The 19,414-nt window shown below is 38.4% G+C and overlaps 1 protein-coding gene across 1 annotated transcript in view; it reads right to left on the reverse strand.

Annotated features, from left to right (window-relative positions):
- The window catches only part of GDPD4 (glycerophosphodiester phosphodiesterase domain containing 4), a 99,533-nt gene that overhangs the window by 1,823 nt on the left and 78,296 nt on the right, over nucleotides 1-19,414 (reverse strand). The window contains exon 13 of the mRNA XM_069553328.1: nucleotides 2,744-2,891. Within this exon, the coding sequence (XP_069409429.1) occupies nucleotides 2,744-2,891 (148 nt within the window). The remainder of the gene's footprint in view (nucleotides 1-2,743; nucleotides 2,892-19,414) is intronic.

Consider the following 19,414-nt stretch of genomic DNA (forward strand, 5'->3'; position numbering starts at 1 on the left):
CCTAGATGCCGTGCTCCACAACAAGAAAAACCACTGAAGTGAAAAGCCTTCTTTCTCACTGCAATGAAGTGAGGCCCTTGCTTGCCGCAACTAGAGAAAGCCCTTGCAAAGCAATGAAGACCCAGCACAGCAAACGCACCCCCACTCAACAACAACAACAACAATAAAAACAACCAAAAAAAACCTGCAAATCAATTAGGTATGAGTGAAACAGTAAGAGACTAGGGGTTGTGGGATTATTATAAAAATCTGGGTGGATTCCTCATTCTCCCAATGACTTTAAGAATTGGACATGACTTAGTGTCTGAATAACAACCAAAGGAAACAAAACTTAGAAATTATACTTGGTTCATTTTGGAGTATATTTAAGCAAGGGAATACATAATTCAATCAGCTGAAATGCCCTCAAAGGAAAAACCTTGAGACTTTGTCGAAAGGTGAATAAGTATTTTTAAATGTGTGAGTTATGTATGTGGTCGGCTGTTTATAAAAATGACCAGAATATTTCTCACCAAATGCAGGCCTGTATGGAATATGACTTTGTTGCTCCTCTCCATCAAGAAGTAAAGTGTGTCTCTCCTCTGCCCCTTCCTTAAATCTGGACTTGACCATGTGATCATCTTTGGCCAGTGGAACATTAGCAAACATCACACTTGGGAGATCTTTGAAAAGGCATATGCATTGAGGCTTGACCTCTCTTGTTGCTGAGAACCCAATGCCACCAGGTGAACATGAGCAAGTTGGCTTCACTGAGGATGAGTGACTAAATGACGAGACCTCAGTCACCCCAGTAGAATCCTAGACATATGGGTGAGGCCATCCCAGATCACCTAGCCCAGCCAAAGTGGCTGGGACCAGAGAAAGCACTCAACTGTCATAATGAACGTGACAAACATTTGTCAGTTTTAAGCCACTAAATATTAGATATGTTTTTTCAACATAGTAAAATGTTAACAGACCACATATCATTTATTTCACAATTTCTCACCTAAAATTTTTGAGTAAACAGACTGCTAAGCAGACAGGATTATATTGGATAAAAATTGCTTCTACTGTAGTACTTTTAATCCCCAGTTTACAAATAACAAACTGAAGCCTAGACAAGTTAACTAACATTTCCAAGTTCACACAGTAAGGGGTTGGGCCAAGATCTGAGTCAGCATATTCTAACCCAGAGTGTGGGTTGCTTAGGTAGGCCCAGGGATACTGACCTTACCTTCCTGAACAAACTGACCTTGAGTCCTTTAAAAAAGCCCAGGCCAGGTATAGAAACAAGCTTTTGACTTAACATCCTTTACACTCTCTGAATTTTGAATCACATGAGTTTATTATCAATTCAAATATTAAGTTGAAAAGTTTTACTTAATAAAGTTTTATTTAATATACCAAAGGGACAACTTTCAGACATTATTGGTTTAGAGGGATAGGATGATGGAGGGGTATATTGATTTCCAATTTATGTATTTTAGAATGATTGGATTTTATATACTGAACAAGTTTAACCAATTTTTAAAAGCAAAAATGCTAGAAAAATGTATAATATATACATGACGGAGGATATTACAGAGACAGACAAGTAGAGAGGCTTCACCTATGCCAAGGGACCTGTCATCCAAGGTTTCCTCGAGGGTAATCTGAAGAATGCTGCCCAAGGCTCCAAGGAAGAAGGAGTAAGCAGTTCGACAATTCCACCATAGGGCCTCAATGCAGTGCTGGCTCTATGAGATTGTGCCCATGGCCCTGGTCACCTCATACCTCCTCCTGACCCCGATCAAGTCAGAAACAAGGACCAGTGAGGCTGGGGGTATGGAGAAAGCAACCCAAAATATGTAAGCTTCTCACATAGATTTCTCTGACTAAAACTTTGATATTCAAGGCATTTAGAGTTTGGGTTATTACTCTGGACAAGACACTTGATGTTGAATGGAAGCTTTCTGGTGATTAAAAAGAACTTTAAAAATTATCTAAGAGTGAACTATAGAGAAACTATGGAATCTGACTGAGATCTTATTCAAGGACAAGAAAAGACTGAGGTCACAGAGCAGTTTTCTGCTGTAGGCTATTGTGTCTGACTCAGTCATCCCATTCTACCTCTACATTGATAAGAAAAATTAGCTCTGTATCAGTTAACTGGTTAGCTGGGGATCTCTCCATAGATAATAAGTGATGGGATTTATCTGGAAATGTAACTCAGATGTTCAGGCCCCCATGCCTCTAACCATAAGCAGTAGCTGGATACACACTCTCCTTTTCAAAAGCATTTTTGCTCAGGATACACAGTTTTCACTTGGTTTCTCTTCCACACCTCATGTCACTGTCATCGTTGCTGTACCTTCAGGAAGGTGGGGCTGCAGTAACAAAACTCTGGAATCTGACCTCATTCTGAATATTGCATTCATGTGATGATGTCAAGGATCTTAATTTCAAGTTTCAGACTCCCCATGGTGATACTCCTAGTGGGTTGAATTCAACTCCAGAGCACTGCATTACATTATGTATGAAAGGCACATGGTGAGGATTCAATAAACAGTGATTATTATACCTTTAATAATAATTTCTCCCTGAAAAATCACAGAAGGTGCTGGGTGAGGGAAGGGGGAATGCCACATCTTCAGTGCCACATAAGTCTCTGCTCTTAAGTAGCTCATCTAGAGACTACTCAGTGTGCTAGGTAGGGGTGGGGAGGGAGACAGAGACTCCTATTGTACCAGACTTGGAAGAACAATCTGGACAATCAGCTCACCATGAAGTAGTAAGGGTGATTGATCTCCTTCAGGACCTGAATGTTGTCTGTTGTCACTGAATGAATACTGGAACACCAGGCCAGTGAGAAGAGCCAAGGTTCATTGACGAGGTATATGTTGATGTTGATGTTAGCTGCTTTATATTCTCTGGGAAGAAAAAGAACCCACAGGAGATTTAGACTTAATCTCATTCTCACATCTAAAAGGGAAACAGCCACTGTGTCATGAAAGGTTGTTGCTTAAATCACCGGAAACACCTGGTCATGTGACAACTTATGATATGACACGCTGAATTAGCTCATGTTGCAATGATGGTAAAGCTGTAGACTTAATACCTTTACTCCTGTACCAACAGTAGTATTTTATTCTTTTTTTTTAAAATTTTTATTGAAAAGTAGTTGATTTACAATGTTGTGTCAGTTTCAGGTTTATAGCAAAGCAATTCAGTTTTGCATATATACCTCTATCTAAATCTGCATCTATTCTTTTCTAGAAACTTCTTCATTGTAGATTATTTTAAGATGTTGACTAGTCCCTGTTGGTTATCTATTTTATTTATAGTAGTGTGTTTATTTTAACCCCAAACTCCTAATTTATCCCTCTCCCTTTTCCTTTGGTAACCATAAGCTTGTTTTCTATGTCAACAGTAATAGTAGTATTTTAGTAAACTACATGCCCTGAGACAAATAAGGGGGGAAGGGAGGGAGACAGGGAGGAAAAAGGAAAGCCCTGTCAGAATTTGTCCACTTCAATTCATGGTGTAAATATTCCTCCAATTTTTCTCCCATAAGCTGCTATGTGCCAGCTGCAGTACACTATCATGTAGCAAATGTACTCAGAGCGCTTACCACCCTTTATCTGCTTTCCTATCAGTCTTCTTCACCTGACTGTAGCAAATTAAAAGCAAAGACTTTGTGTTACTCGTCTCTGCATATCCAGTACCTGCTTCATAAGTAGTTAACTAAAGAAATAAAGAAATGAATGTGATCTGGTAAATATTTACACTTCAAATATAAAGAATTTTTTAAAGCACTTAGTAGGGGAAATGGAACCCACATTTCCCTGTGCACTAAATGCCAGTAGGTATTTGTGCACTGTCTAAAGAGGCAAGGAGATCCAACCAGTCCATTCTAAAGGAGATCAGTCCTGGGTGTTCATTGGTAGGACTGATGCTAAAGCTGAAACTCCAGTACTTTGGCGACCTCATGCGAAGAGCTGACTCATTTGAAAAGCCCCTGATGCTGGGAAAGATTGAGGGCAGGAGGAGAAGGGGACGACAGAGGATGAGATGGCTGGATGGCATCACTGACACGATGGACGTGAGTTTGAGTGAACTCCGGGAGTTGGTGATGGACAGGGAGGCCTGGCGTGCTGCGATTCATGGGGTCTCAAAGAGTCGGACATGAGTGAGCGACTGAACTGAACTGAAAGTGAGAGAGAATCACTCTACTTAATATTAAGTCTTACTATATAGCTACAGTAATCAAGATAGTGTGGTATTAGGGAAGGAACAGACATATGGAACCGTGGGACACAATTTTAAACCCAGCAATAGACCCATAAGAATATGTCAAAATGATTTTTGACAAAGGTGTAAAAGCAATTCAGTGGGATAAGAGTTTTTCAACAAATGGTACTAGAGCAATAGGACAGGCATACATAGGCAAAAAACCCAGAAAACCTCAACTTACATCACATACTTCATATAAAAATTGACTAGATGGATCACAGACAGATACATAATGTAAAACTACAAAACTTTCAGGAAAAATTGAGACCTATGGGCTAGACAGAGACCTCTCAGACTTGACAGTAAAAGCATGATACATCATTGAGAAAACTGATGTTAGACCTAATAAAAAATTTAGAACTTTTGTTCTGTGGAAGAATCTTAAGGAGATGCTACAGACCAGAAATAGACTGGGATAAAGTATTTACAAACAGAACATCCAACAAAGGATTATATCTATCCACGTTTTGTCAGAACTCTCCACCATGACCTGTCCATCTTGGGTGGCCCTATACGGATGGCATGGCTCATAGTTTCATTGAGTTAGACAAGGATGTGATCCATGTGTTCAGTTTGGTTAGTTTTCTGTAACTGTGGAGGTTTTCATGGTGGTTTTCATCCTGTCTGCCCTCTGATGGATAAAGATAAGAGGTTTGTGGAAGCTTCCTGATGGAAGGGACTGGCTGAGGGGAATCTGGGTCTTGCTCTGATGGGGTGGGCCATGCTCAGTAAATCCTTAATCCAATTTTCTATTGATGGGTGGGGCTATGTTTTCTCTCAGTAGTTTGGCCTGAGGTCAAACTATGGTAGGGGTAATGGCAACCTCTTTCAAAAGGGCTTATGCCAGCATGCATGGCTCCCAGGACTATTGTGTTTAGTGACCCCGAGCCTGTGGCAGGCCACGGTCAACCCACGCCTCTGCTGGAGACTCCTGGACACTCACAGGCAGGTCTGGCTCAGTTTTTTGTGGGTCACTGTTCCTTTCTCCTGGGTCCTGGTGTGCACAAGGTTTTGTTTGTGTCCTCCAAGAGTCTGTTTCCCCAGTCCTGTGGGAGTTCTTCAATCAAATCCCACTGGCCTTCAAAGTCATATTCCCTGGGAATTCTCAGTACCTTTGTTGGATCCCCAGGTTGGGAAATCTGTTGTGAGCTCTAGAACTTTTGCAACAGTACGAGAATGTCTTTGGTATAATTGTTCTCCAGTTTATGGGTCACCTGCTTGGTGGCTCTGAAGTGGGGCTAATGGCGACGTCCTCCAAGAGGACTTATGCCACACGCCACATCTCCCAGGTCTGCTGCAGCCAGAGCCTCTGTCCCTGTGGCAGGCCACTGCTGACCCATGCCTTTGCAGGAGACATTAACACTCAAAGGCAGGTCTGGCTCAGTCTCTTGTGGGGTCCCTGGGTCCTGATACACACAAGGTTTTGCTTGAGCCCTCTGAGCATCTCTGGTGGGTATGGAGTTTGATTCTAAACATGATTTTGCCCCTCCAACCATCTTGTTGGGGTTTCTTATTTGCCTTTTGATATGGGGTATCTTTTTTTGGTGGGATCCAACATTCTCTTGTCGATGGTTGTTCAGGGGTTAGTTGCAATTTTGGAGTTTTTGCAGAAGATGAGTGTCCATCCTTCTACTCAAACTTAAGGCATTAGACACTTACTCCCCACCGGGCCAATACTGGCATATTGGGAAGAGGACTTATTCATCTATTCATCTAGACTTTCAAACTACTGCACAATTGCACTCATTTCACATGCTAGCAAAGTAAGGCTCAAAATTCTTCAAGCAAGGCTTCAACAGTATATGAACTGAGAACTTACAGATGTTCAAGCTGGATTTAGAAAAGGCAGAGGAACCAGAGATCAAATTACCAACATCCATTGGATCACAGAAAAAACAACGGAGTTCCAGAAAACCATTTATTTCTGCTTTATTGACTACACCAAAGCTTTTGACTGTGTGGATCACAACAAACTGTGGAAAATTCTTCAAGAGATGGGAATATCAGATCACCTGACCTGCCTCCTGAGAAATCTGTATGCAGGTCAAGAAGCAACAGCAAGAACTGGACATGGAACAATGCACTGGTTCTGAGTCGGGAAAGGAGTACATCAAGGCTGTATATTGTCACCCTGCTTATTTAACATATATGCAGAGTGCATCATGCTAAATGCTGGGCTGTGTGAAGCACAGGCTGGAATCAAGATTGCTGGGAGAAATATCAGCAACCTCAGATATGCAGATGACACCATCTTTATGGCAGAAAGAGAAGTGGTACTTAAGAACCTTTTGATGAAAGTGAAAGAGGAGAGTGAAAAAGCTGGCTTAAAACTCAACATTCAAAAAACAAAGATCATGGCATCCTGTCCCATCACTTCATGGCAAATAGATGGGAAAACAGTGGAAACAGTGACAGACTATTTTCTTGGGTTCCAAAGACACTGCAGGTGGTGACAGCAGTCATGAAATTAAAAGACGCTCGTTCCAGTGGAACAAAAAGCTATGGAAGAAAAGCTATGACCAACCTAGACAGCATATTAAAAAGCAGAGACATTACTTTGCCAACTTGGCCCATATAGTGAAAGCTATGGCTTTTCCAGGTTTTTACATAGCTTCATAGCTTATGTATGGATGTTAGAGTTGGACCATAGAGAAAGCTGAGTGTAGAAGAATTGATGCTTTTGAGTTGTGGTGCTGTAGAAGACTCTTGAGAGTCCTTTGGACTGCAAAGAGGTCAAACCAGTCAATCCTGAAGGAAATCAGTACTGAATATTCATTGGAAGGGCTGATGCTGAAGCCGGAGCTCCAATACTTGGGCTACCTGATGGGAAGAACTGACTCATTAGAAAAGACCCTGATGGTGGGAAAGGCTGAAGGCAGGAGGAGAAGGGGACAACAAGGATGTGATGGTTGGACAGCATCAATAACTCGGGGGGACACGAGTTTGAGCAAGCTCCAGGAGTTGGTGATGGACAGCATGGAGTGCTGCAGTCCTTGGGGCGCAAAGAGTTGGACATGACTGCACCACTGAACTGAACTGACTGATAGAAGTAACTCTAAAAATTCAACAATAAAAATCAAGCCATTCAGTTAGAAATAATAAGAAAAGACATTTTACTGAAGAGGATAAACCATAGCTTTCACTATATGGGCCAAGTTGGCAAAGTAATGTCTCTGCTTTTTAATATGCTGTCTAGGTTGGTCATAGCTTTTCTTCCAAGGAGCAAGCGTCTTTTAATTTCATGACTGCTGTCACCATCTGCAGTGACTTCGGAACCCAAGAAAATAGTCTGTCACTGTTTCCATTGTTTTCCCATTTATTTGCCAAGGCAACTAAGAATATAATAAGATCTTCAGTATCATTAACTGTCAGAGAATGAAAATTAAAACCATAGTGTGATATCACTACACACCTATCAGAATGGCTACAGTAAAAAATGACAATGCCATAAACTGCAAGGATGTAGAGCCCTGGGTCATCATACATTGCTGGTGGGATGTAAAACAGTACAGGCCCTCTGAAAATGTTTGGAAGTTTGTTATAAAACTAAATAAAACTTACAAAGTTTCTTAGAAAACTTTGAAAACTACTATACTCCAGCAATTGCAGTTTTAGCCATTAGTCTCATAGAAGTAACAACTTATATTCACAGCAGGCAATTCTGGGAAGATGGCAGAAAAAGAAGCACCAGGAACCTGATCCCATCCTGGACAATAACATTGGCAAAATCTAATGTAACTATTAATATTTTGGTACTATGGCATCTATTGTAGTCTTACAACTTTCAGGGAAGTTTTAGATGGTAAGCTATAGTTAATGTTGGTCAGTTTCAGCAACTATAACAGTAGCAGTTACCATTTCCAGACTCCCAGCTCCATGACAGGCAGCTGTGCCCAAGTTCCTAGAGCAGCTTAGATCCACCCTATGACACACTATATAATCAAAGTTCCAAAAGCCAAAGGCAAAAAAAGAATCTTGAAGCATTTGTCTTGTAGGAGATTCACAGGCACAGGAGGAAATAAAGATATTCCCAGGTAAACAAAAGGTGAAGGAGTTCATGGGCACTAGATCAGCCCTGCAGGAAAAACTCAAGAGCGTCCTCCAAGGTGAAATAAAGTAAAGAGACAGTAGTTTAAAGTCTAAGGAAGACAAAAAGATATCAATAAAAGTAAATATATGGGCAACTATAAAAGATAGTATTATTGTAACAATGGTGTGTAACTATAGTCTTTATTTTATACATAATTTAGCAAAAGATCTATAGAAAAAAACCAGAATTATTAGTCTAAAAACTAATAACTGTATAACTTTATCAACTTCACATGTTGTCTTTTACATAGTTTGAGAAACTTGCATTTAGAGGAATTATTAGTTTATTTTTGAGGCATACAGTATATAAAAATGAAATTTTCTGACATCAAAAAGTGAAAATGGAAGGACTGGAGTTATAAAGAAGAGTTATTGCATGTTACTGAATTTAAGCTTGTATAAATTCAACCACAGTGTTATAACTTTAGGACGGTAAGTATAATTCCCATGGTAACACACAAAAATTAGGTATAAAAAAAATAAAAAAGGAACTGAGAAAAGGATTTAAGCATTTCACTACGAAAAACAACTAAACACAAAAGAAAACAGTAAGGAAGGAAATAAGGGAAAAATTATAAGGTATATGCTGTTGCTGCTGCTAAGTCGCTTCAGTCGTGTCCGACTCTGTGCGACCCACCAGGCTCCCCCATTCCTGGGATTCTCCAGGCAAGAACACTGGAGTGGGTTGCCATTTCCTTCTCTAATGCATGAAAGTGAAAAGTGAAAGTGAAGTCGCTTAGTCGTGTCCGACTCTTCGCCACCCCATGGACTGTAGCCTACCAGCCTCCTCCGTCCATGGAATTTTCCAGGCAAAAGTACTGGAGTGGGTTGCCATTGCCTTCTCCAATAAGGTATATAGAAATAACAAATTAAAATAACAGATGATAGAAACAATATTTACAAAAATGACAGCAGTAACAACAATAATCTTTGTCCTTTTCAGTAATTTAAAAAATGTAAATAGATTAAACTCTCCAATCAGAGACTGTCAGAATGCATAAAAACACATGACCCATGTTTATGCTGTCCACAAGAGACTCATTTAAGATCCAAATGCACGGACAGATTGCAAGCCAAGGGACAGAAAAGTTATTCCATGCAAATAGTAACTAAAAAGAGCATGGGTGGCTATATTAATATCAGATAAAACAGGGACTGTGCAAAAAAAGTTTACATGTGACAAAGGAGGCTATTATATATTAATACAAGTTTCAACATAGCAAGAAGATCTATTAATTATAAACATTTATGTGCCTAATGATAGACCAGTAAAATTTACAAAGTAAACACTGACAAAATTGAAGCTGTATAATAACAGCTGGAGATTTTAGTATCTCATTCTCAATGAGAACTGGAACAATTAGACAGAAGATAAGCAGGGAAACAGAGGACTTAACACAAGAAACTATATCTAAGAGACAGAACACTCGATCCAATAAGAACACACACATTCTTCTCAAGTGCATGTGTGGCAACTCTCACTTTAGATATGTTATGTCACAAATTATATCCAATCGAACACAATGAAGTCAGAAGTCTAACAAAAGGAAAATTGGAAAATTCACATATTTGTGGGACTTAAGTCTAAGGGAGACAAAAAAAAACCTCAATAAAAGTAAATATAAAGGCAAGTATAAAAGATAGTATTATTACACTCTCAAGTAACTAAAGGATAACGAAAGAAATCACAAGGGAAATGAAAAAAATATATGGAGATGAATGAAAATGAAAACACAAAAACTCATGGGATGCAGCAAAGGTGATGCTAAGGGGGGAAATGCATAGCTATAAATTCTTACATTTAAAAAAATAAGAGGATTATTGCTATGTTCATCAGTAATGTGGGCCTGTAATTTTCTTTTTTGTGATATCTCTGCTTTTGGTATCAGAGTGACAGTGGCCTCACACAATGAATTCAGAAGTGTTCCTTCCAAATAATATCATCAATGTCACAGAAGAACATAGATGCAAAAATCCTCAACAAAATATGAGCAAACCAAATCCAACAATATGTTTAAAAGCTCATATACCATGATCAAGTGGGATCTATCCCAAGACTGCAAGGAGTTTTCAGTATTATCAAATTGATCGATGTGAAACACTACATTAACACACTGAAGAATAAAACCCATATGATCATTTCAATAGATGTAGAAAAAGCTTTTGATGGATTTTAATATCCATTTATGATTAAAAACTCTACAGAAAGTGGGCAAACAGGGAACATTCAGCATAATAAAGGCCATATACATGACAAACTCACAGCTAAGATCATACTCAGAGTTAAAAAGCTGAAAGCACTTCATCTAAGATCAGATCAGGAACAAGACAAGAAGGCCCACTCTTATCACTTTTATTCAACATAGTTTTGGAAGTCCTAGCCACAGAAACCACAGAAGAAAAGAAATAAAATGAATTCAAATAGGAAAAGAAGAAGTAAAACTGTCTCTGTAGATGACATGATAAAATAGAAAATCCTAAAGACACTACCAGAAAACTACTGCTGCTGCTGCTAAGTCGCTTCAGTTGTGTCTGACTCTGTGTGACCCCATAGACAGCCCACCAGGCTCCCCCATCCCTGGGATTCTCCAAGCAAGAACACTGGAGTGGATTGTCATTTCCTTCTCCAATGCATGAAAGTAAAGAGTGAAAGTGAAGTCGCTCAGTCCACGACTGAGCGACTTCACTTTCACTCTTTATAGTGACCCCACGGACTGAAGCCTACCAGGCTCCTCTGTCCATGGGATTTTCCAGGCAAGAGTACTGGAGTGGGGTGCCATTGTCTTCTCCTGGGTGGCCTCCATAGACTGTCTTAAAATTCTGCTTTGAAAATAATATTTAGGCTCAAGTTCAAACATCTAGTTCTGCCTATTTGTTCATGACTTCTCAAGCATTTAGAGCATCTGCTTTAGAAAATAAAAATCCAAGAAGGCGAGAATGGCATCTCTTGCTCAGCATGCCTTGCTGTTGCATAACATATAGGTAGATTCCTCCTAAGCATGATTTAAGATGACTGAGGAGAAAATTCATATGAATCAAGTTGCTATTACTAACAAGTACCTATCTTTTTTATCAGTGAATTCAGTGAAGTTGCAAAATGCAAAATTAATGTGTATAAACCTATTGGACTTTTATACTGTAACAACAAAATATCAGAAAGAGAAATTAAGGAAACAACCCCATTTGCCATTACATCAAAAACAATAAAATACCTAGGAATCAACCTACCTAAGGAGGCAAAAGACCTGTACTCTGAAAACTGTAAGATTTTGATAAAAGAAATGAAAGATGATGAAAAATAGATGGAAAGGTAAACTGTGTTCTTGGAATAGGAGAAATATTGTGAACAAATTACTGACCAGAGATGTATTAATAAGTTTTTTGTTACCCAAATGTTATTGACTGGAGATGTATCAATATTTGTTTACATAACAAGTTGCCAGCCATAGGTTTTGGCTTTGGCAAAAATTCCCTGGTCAATAATGTATATGGAAACACAAAAGACCCCAAATAACTAAAACAACCTTGAGAAAGAAGAAAGGGGCTCGAGGAATCATAGTCTCTGACTTCAAGCTATACTTAAAAGCTATGCAAACAAAACAGTATAGTGCTGGCACAAAAACAGAAACATAGATAAATGGAACTGGGATGAAAAGAACAAAAATAAACCCATACACTTATGGTCAATTAGCTTACAACAAAGGAGGCAAGACTATACAAGGGAGAAAAGGTAGTCTCTTCAAAAAGTGGTGCTGGAAAAACTAGACAGCTATATGCAAAAGAATGAAATTAGAACAGTCTCTAACACCATACACAAAAATAAACTCAAAACGGATTAAAGGCCTAAATGTAAGACCAGCTATTATAACAGTCTTAAAGGAATACATAGGTAGAACACTGTGATATAAATCACAATAAGATCTTTTTTGATCCATCTCCTGGAGTAATGAAAATAGAAACAAATGGGACCTACTTAAAAGCTTTTGCACAGCAAAGGAAACCATAAAAATGAAAGGACAACCCACAGAATGGGTGAAAATATTTGCAAATGAAGTGGCTGACAAGCGGTTAAACTCCAAACTATACAAACAACCCATGCAGCTCAATAGCAAAAAAACAAACAATTCAATGAAAAAATAGGTAGCAGATCTAAATAGACATTTCTCCAAAGAAGACATACAGGTGGCCAAAAAGCACATGAAAAGATGCTCAACACCACTAATTATTAGAGTAATGCAAATGGAAAATACAATGAGGCATCATTTCATACCAGTCAGAATGGCCATCATTAAAAAAAATGTACAAATAATAAATGCTGGAGAAGATATGGAGAAAAGGAAACCCTTCTACCCTCTCAGTGGGAATGTAAATTGGTATAACTGCTAGGGAGAACAGTATTGAGGTTCCTTGATAAACAAAAATAGTTACTATATGCTCCAGCAATCCCATTTGGGTATATACCCAAAGAAAAGTCTAATTGAAAAGATGCATGTACCCTAATGGTCAGAACAGCACTATTAACAATAGCTAACACATGGAGGCAACCTATATGTCCACTGACAGATGAATGTATAAAGAAGATATGGTGTGCATGTGTGCATGCGTGCACACACACACTGGAATATTACTCAGCTATAAAAAGAATGAAATAATGTCATTTGCAGCACAGGGATGAACCTATTAAGTGAAGTAAGCCAGACGGCAAAAGACAAATATCAATATATCACTTATATGGAATCTGAGAAAATGATACAAATATTTTATTTTTACAAAACAGAAATAGATTCTCAGACATAAAAAACAAACTTATAGTTGCCTAAGGGGAAATACAGGGAGGGATAAATTAAGAGTTAAATCCAAGGATAAATTAAGGTATAAATTAAAATATAAACAATATCAAATACAAAATAAATAAAGCACTTATGTATAGCACAGGAAACTACATTTAATAACTTGGAACTCCAGTACTTTGGCCACCTCATGCAAAGAGTTGACTCATTGGAAAAGACCCTGATGCTGGGAGGGGTTGGGGGCAGGCTGGATGGCATCACCGACTCGATGGACATGAGTTTGAGTGAACTCTGGGAGTTGGTGATGGACAGGAGGCCTGGTGTGATGCGATTCATGGGGTGGCAAAGAATCGGACACGACTGAGCGACTGGACTGAACTGAACTGAACAAACTATAATGGAAAAGAATTGGAAAAATTAAATATATATATGAATCAATTTGTTGTACACCTGAAACTAACACAACATTGTAAATCAATCATATTTCAATTAAAAAAATTAAAAAGAGAAACATTAGAGTACTAGGGATATAATGTGCAATATGATAAATATAATTAATGCTGCTGTATGTTATATGTGAAAGTTATTGAGTAAAAAACTTCTATTTCTCCAGTTATGCATCTATATGAGATGATGGATGTTCACTGAACTTCTTGTGATAATCATTTAATGATATTTGTAAGTAAAGCATTACGCTGTGCTCCTTAAACTTATAGTGCTATATGTATATTTGAATAAAAGTGGAAGAAAAATTTCAAAACCAAGAAAGATTTCATATCAACAACATATCTTTACAACTTAGGAAACTAGAAAAAGAAGAACAAAGTGATCCAACATAGTAAAAGGAAGAAAATAATAAAGATTAGCACAAACACATAACAACAGAAAACCAACAAAGAAACCAAAAGTTAGTTCTCTGAAAACATCAACAAAATTAGTAAATTTTTAGCTAGAGATACTAACCAGTCTGTTGTTCCATGTCCAGTTCTAACTGTTGCTTCCTGACATGCATATAGGTTTCTCAAGAGGGAGGTCAGGTGGTCTGGTATTCCCATCTCTTTCAGAATTTTCCAGTTTATTGTGATCCACACAGTCAAAGGCTTTGGCATAGTTAATAAAGCAGAAATAGATGTTTTTCTAGAAATCTCTTGCTTTTTCGATGATCCAGCGGATGTTGGCAATTTGATCTCTGGTTCCTCTGCCTTTTCTAAAACCAGCTTGAACATCTGGAATTTCATGGTTCACGTACTGCTGAAGCCTGGCTTGCAGAATTTTGAGTATTACTTTACTAGCGTGTGAGATGAGTGCAATTGTGCAGTAGTTTGAGCATTCTTTGGCATTGCCTTTCTTTGGGATTGGAATGAAAACGGACCTTTTCCAGTCCTGTGGCCACTGCTGAGTTTTCCAAATTTGCTGGCATATTGAGTGCAGCACTTTCACAGCATCTTCCAGGATTTGAAATAGCTCAACTGGAATTCCATCACCTCCACTAGCTTTGACAGTTAGAACTGGACATGGAACAACAGACTGGTTCCAAATAGGAAAAGGAGTACATCAAGGCTGTATATTGTTACCCTGTTTATTTAACTTATATGCAGAGTACATCATGAGAAACGCTGGGCTGGAGGAAGCACAAGCTGGAATCAAGATTGCCAGGAGAAATATCAATAACCTCAGATATGCAGATGACACCACCCTAATGGCAGAAAATGAAGAGGAACTAAAAAGCCTCTTGATGAAACTGAAAGAGGAGAGTGAAAAAATTGGCTTAAAGCTCAACATTCAGAAAACTATGATCATGACATCTGGTTCTATCACTTCATGGCAGATAGATGGGGAAACAGTAGAAACAGTGTCAGACTATTTTTCTGGTGTCTGCAGCCATGAAATTAAAAAACGCTGACTCTTTGGAAGAAAAGTTATGACCAACCTAGATAACATATTGAAAAGCAGAGATATTACTTTGCCAACAAAGGCCTGTCTAGTCAAGGATATGGTTTTTCCAGTGGTCATGTATGGATGTGAGAGTTGGACTGTGAAGAAAGCTGAGCGCCGAAGAATTGATGCTTTTGAACTGTGGTGTTGGAGAAGACTCTTGAGAGTCCCTTGGACAGCAAGGAGATCCAACCAGTCCATCCTAAAGGAGACCGGTCCTGGGTGTTCTTTGGAAGGACTGATGCTGAAGCTGAAAGTCCAATACTTCAGCCACCTCATGCGAAGAGTTGACTCATTGGAAAAGACCCTGATGAGGGATTGAGGGCAGGAGGAGAAGGGGACGACAGAGGATGAGATGGCTGGATAGCATCACCGACTCGATGAAAGTGAGTTTGAGTGAACTCCAGGAGTTGGTGATGGACAGGGAGGCTTGGCGTGCTGTGATTCATGGGGTTGCAAAGAGTCGGACACGACTGAGCGACTGAAATGAACTGAACTGAACTAATAGACCCAAATTACTGAAGTCAGAAATGAAATTGAGGATACTATTACAAGATTTATAGAATTAAAAGGATTATAAAGGATATGAGCAATATGAGCAATTGTATCCCAATAAATTTGGTAGCCTAAGTGAAATGGAAAAATTCCTAGAAGCAAGAAACCTACCACAACTGTATCATGAAGAATTAGAAAATGTGAATAGATCTACAATCAATAAGGAGATTGAATTATTAACTAAAACTCTTCCAACAAAGAAAAACCCTGGATCCAATGACTTCACTGGTGAATTCCATCAAACATTTCAAGAAGAACTAATACGAACCCATTATGGTGACATTAGAAAACCAGGAATCAATAGGATGTGTTAATGTGAAGAAACTGGAGCATTTGTGTCCTTCTGTTTTTAGAGTTGTGAAAAATAGTATGGTGGTGTCTGAAAAAATTAAAATTAGAATTACCATATAATTCAGCAATTCCACTTCCTGTTATATACCCAAAAGAAATGAAAGCGGGTCTTGAAGAGATACTTGTACCCCCATTTTCATAGCAGCTTTATTCACAATAACTGAAATGTGAAAGCAACCCAAGTGTCCATCTATTGACAAAAGGCTAAGCAAATAGTGGCATATACATACAAAGAATTATTATTCAGTTAAAAAGGAATATATTCTTCAGTGGATGAATTCAACATGGATGAACCTTGAGGACTTCATCTTAAAAGAAATAAACCAGTTAAAAAAAGACAAATACTACATCATTTCACTTATATGAATCAAAATCATAAAGATATAAAGTAAAATGGTGGTTTCCAGAGTCTGCAGGCAGAGTATGATGGGAGCTCATTGTTTAATGAGAACAGAATTTGAGTTTACAAGATGAAAAGTGTTAAGTAGGTGGATGGTGGTGACTGCTGAACAATGTAATGAATGCATATTAAAGTCACAAAGTTGTATATTTAAAAATTATCGCAAGAGTAAATTTTAAGTGTATTTTAACGTGATTAAAAGTTTTTAAAGAGAGGGAAGGGCTTCCCTGGTGGCTCAGAGGTAAAGAATCTACCTGGCAAACCCAAAACATGACTTTGATGCCTGGTCTGGGAAGATCCCACGTGCCATGGAGCAACTAAGCTTGTGTGCCACAACAACTGAGCTTGTGCCCTAGAGTCTGGGAGTTGCAACTACTGAGCCCATGTGCCACAACTACTGAAGTCCACAGCCCTAGAGCCCATGCTCTGCAATAAGAGAAGCCACCTCAACGAGAAGTCTGCACACTGCAACTACAGAGCAGCCCCCACTCACTGCAACTAGAGAAAAGCCTGTGCAGCGACAAAGACCCAGCACAGCCTAAAATAAAAAACACAGAGAGGAAAGTCTGAATAAGCTATTAACTCTTAGTTAAAAAATTGTGTTCACATGAAAACCTATACACAAACATTCACATTTATTAAAAATAGCTCATAAATTGATGAAACAATCAGATATCCTTCAGTTGGTGAATAATTAGTTTAGTGCATTCATACAATGGAATACTATTCAGCAATGAAAAAGAACCAGCTGCTGACACATGAAACAGTCTTTATGAATCTCAAAAGGAATTACACTGAGTGGAAAAAAGCCAGTCACAACAGGTTGCACACTCTATGATTCTTCTATATATTTTTCTTAAAATGACAAAATTACAGAAGTGCAGAAGAGATTATTCATTGAGGAAGTTAGGGTTTGAGGTGAGTTGGATATCCAAGGAAGGGGAATGTGGTTATCAAAGGGCAACAAAAGGAATTTAATCTGGTGATTAAACAAGCCTATATCTTGGTTGTGATGTTGGACCCACAAACACACATATGATAAAACTGCACATAGATCTGTATATATTAATACAAAAAAACACACAAAAATGAATATAAGTTGGGGAAATTTGAATAAGATTGATGGGTTGCATTAATTTCAATATCTTGGTTTTGATATCATACCAAAATTTTGCAAGTTTTACCACTGGAGTAAACTGGGTAAAAGGTACAGGACTATTTTCTATTATTCCTTACATGTTAACATGCAACCATCTCAAAATAAAAAGTTTAATCTGAAACTAGACTATTTAAAAAAATATAATAAAATATATTCTGGGGGTTAAAAATAAAGTGTTATTAATATCATTTATAAGAACAATAGCACAAATGGCAGAAGGTAGTAAATGGAATTATGTTTTCCTAAGGATGTAATAATAAGGAGTTCATGATCTGAGCCACAGTCAGCTCCTGGTCTTGTTTTTGTTGACTGTATAGAGCTTCTCCATCTTTAGATGCAAAGAATATAATCAATCTGATTTCTATGTTGACCATCTGGTGATGTCCATGTGTAGAGTCTTCTCTTGTGTTGTTGGAAGAGGGTGTTTGCTATGACCAGTGCATTTTCTTGGCAAAACTCTATTAGTCTTTTTCCTACTTCATTCTGCATTCCAAGGCCAAATTTGCTTGTTACTCTAGGTGTTTCTTGACTTCCTACTTTTGCATTCCAGTCCCCTATAATGAAAAGGACATCTTTTTTGGGTGTTAGTTCTAAAAGGTCTTGTAGGTCTTCATAGAACCATTCAACTTCAGCTTTTTCAGCGTTACTGGTTGGGGCATAGACTTGGATTACTGTGATATTGAATGGTTTGCCTTGGAGACGAACAGAGATCATTCTGTCATTTTTGAGATTGCATCCAAGTACTGCATTTCTGACTCTTTTGTTGACCATGATGGCTATTCCATTTCTTCTGAGGGATTCCTGCCCACAGTAGCCATGAAATTAAAAGACGCTTACTCTTTGGAAGAAAAATTATGACCAACCTAGATAGCATATTCAAAAGCAGAGACATTGCCGACTAAGGTCCATCTAGTCAAGGCTATGTATGGATGTGAGAGTTGGACTGTGAAGAAGGCTGAGTGCCGAAGAATTGATGCTTTTGAACTGTGGTGTTGGAGAAGACTCTTGAGAGTCCCTTGGACTGCAAGGAGATCCAACCAGTCCATTCTGAAGGAGATCAACCCTGGGATTTCTTTGGAAGGAATGATGCTGAAGCTGAAACTCCAGTACTTTGGCCACCTCATGCGAAGAGTTGACTCACTGGAAAAGACTCTGATGCTAGGAGGGATTGGGGGCAGGAGGAGAAGGGGACGACCGAGGATGAGATGGCTGGATGGCATCATCGACTTGATGGACATTGAGTCTGAGTGAACTCCGGGAGTTGGTGATGGACAGGGAGGCCTGGCGTGCTATGATTCATGGGGTCACAAAGAGTCGGACACAACTGAGTGACTGAATTGAACTGAACTGAACTGAAGGACTATAATATTCTGTACTCTATACTGTGGAATAATATTAATTCAAGTGGAGTGTAATAAATTGGCAATACCTTTTATTGGTATCTCGGTGAATACAACAGAGTAGTTCAAGGCTTGAAATACAGAAAAGTAACTAGGGGAATTTTTACTAGCCCAGGGAGATTTTGGATATATATCTATAATTATATCTACATCTATACTCATAAATATAGCTACATCTATATCTCCAAGGAAACTTTGTCTCTGAAGCATTTAGAATTATTTGAAAAAAATTACTTTTAACAGAAAGGGTATAGGGATTAATGTAAGCAGTGATTAATAAATTTGAAAGAGTTATTTTATTCCCAGGTACTTTTAATTCTGAAAATGTATTTCTAATTATAATACTTATAAATTTGATGTTTAATAATTTTTGTTTACACTATAAGAGATCTTGATATTGGATCACAAAGCCATTTATAAGGTACTGGAATCTATCTGGTAGTGGCAGAGGACATCAACAACTTTTTGAATTCTGACTTTT

This window comes from Ovis canadensis, chromosome 15 (assembly GCF_042477335.2).
Source record: "Ovis canadensis isolate MfBH-ARS-UI-01 breed Bighorn chromosome 15, ARS-UI_OviCan_v2, whole genome shotgun sequence".
Classification (NCBI taxonomy): domain Eukaryota; kingdom Metazoa; phylum Chordata; class Mammalia; order Artiodactyla; family Bovidae; genus Ovis; species Ovis canadensis.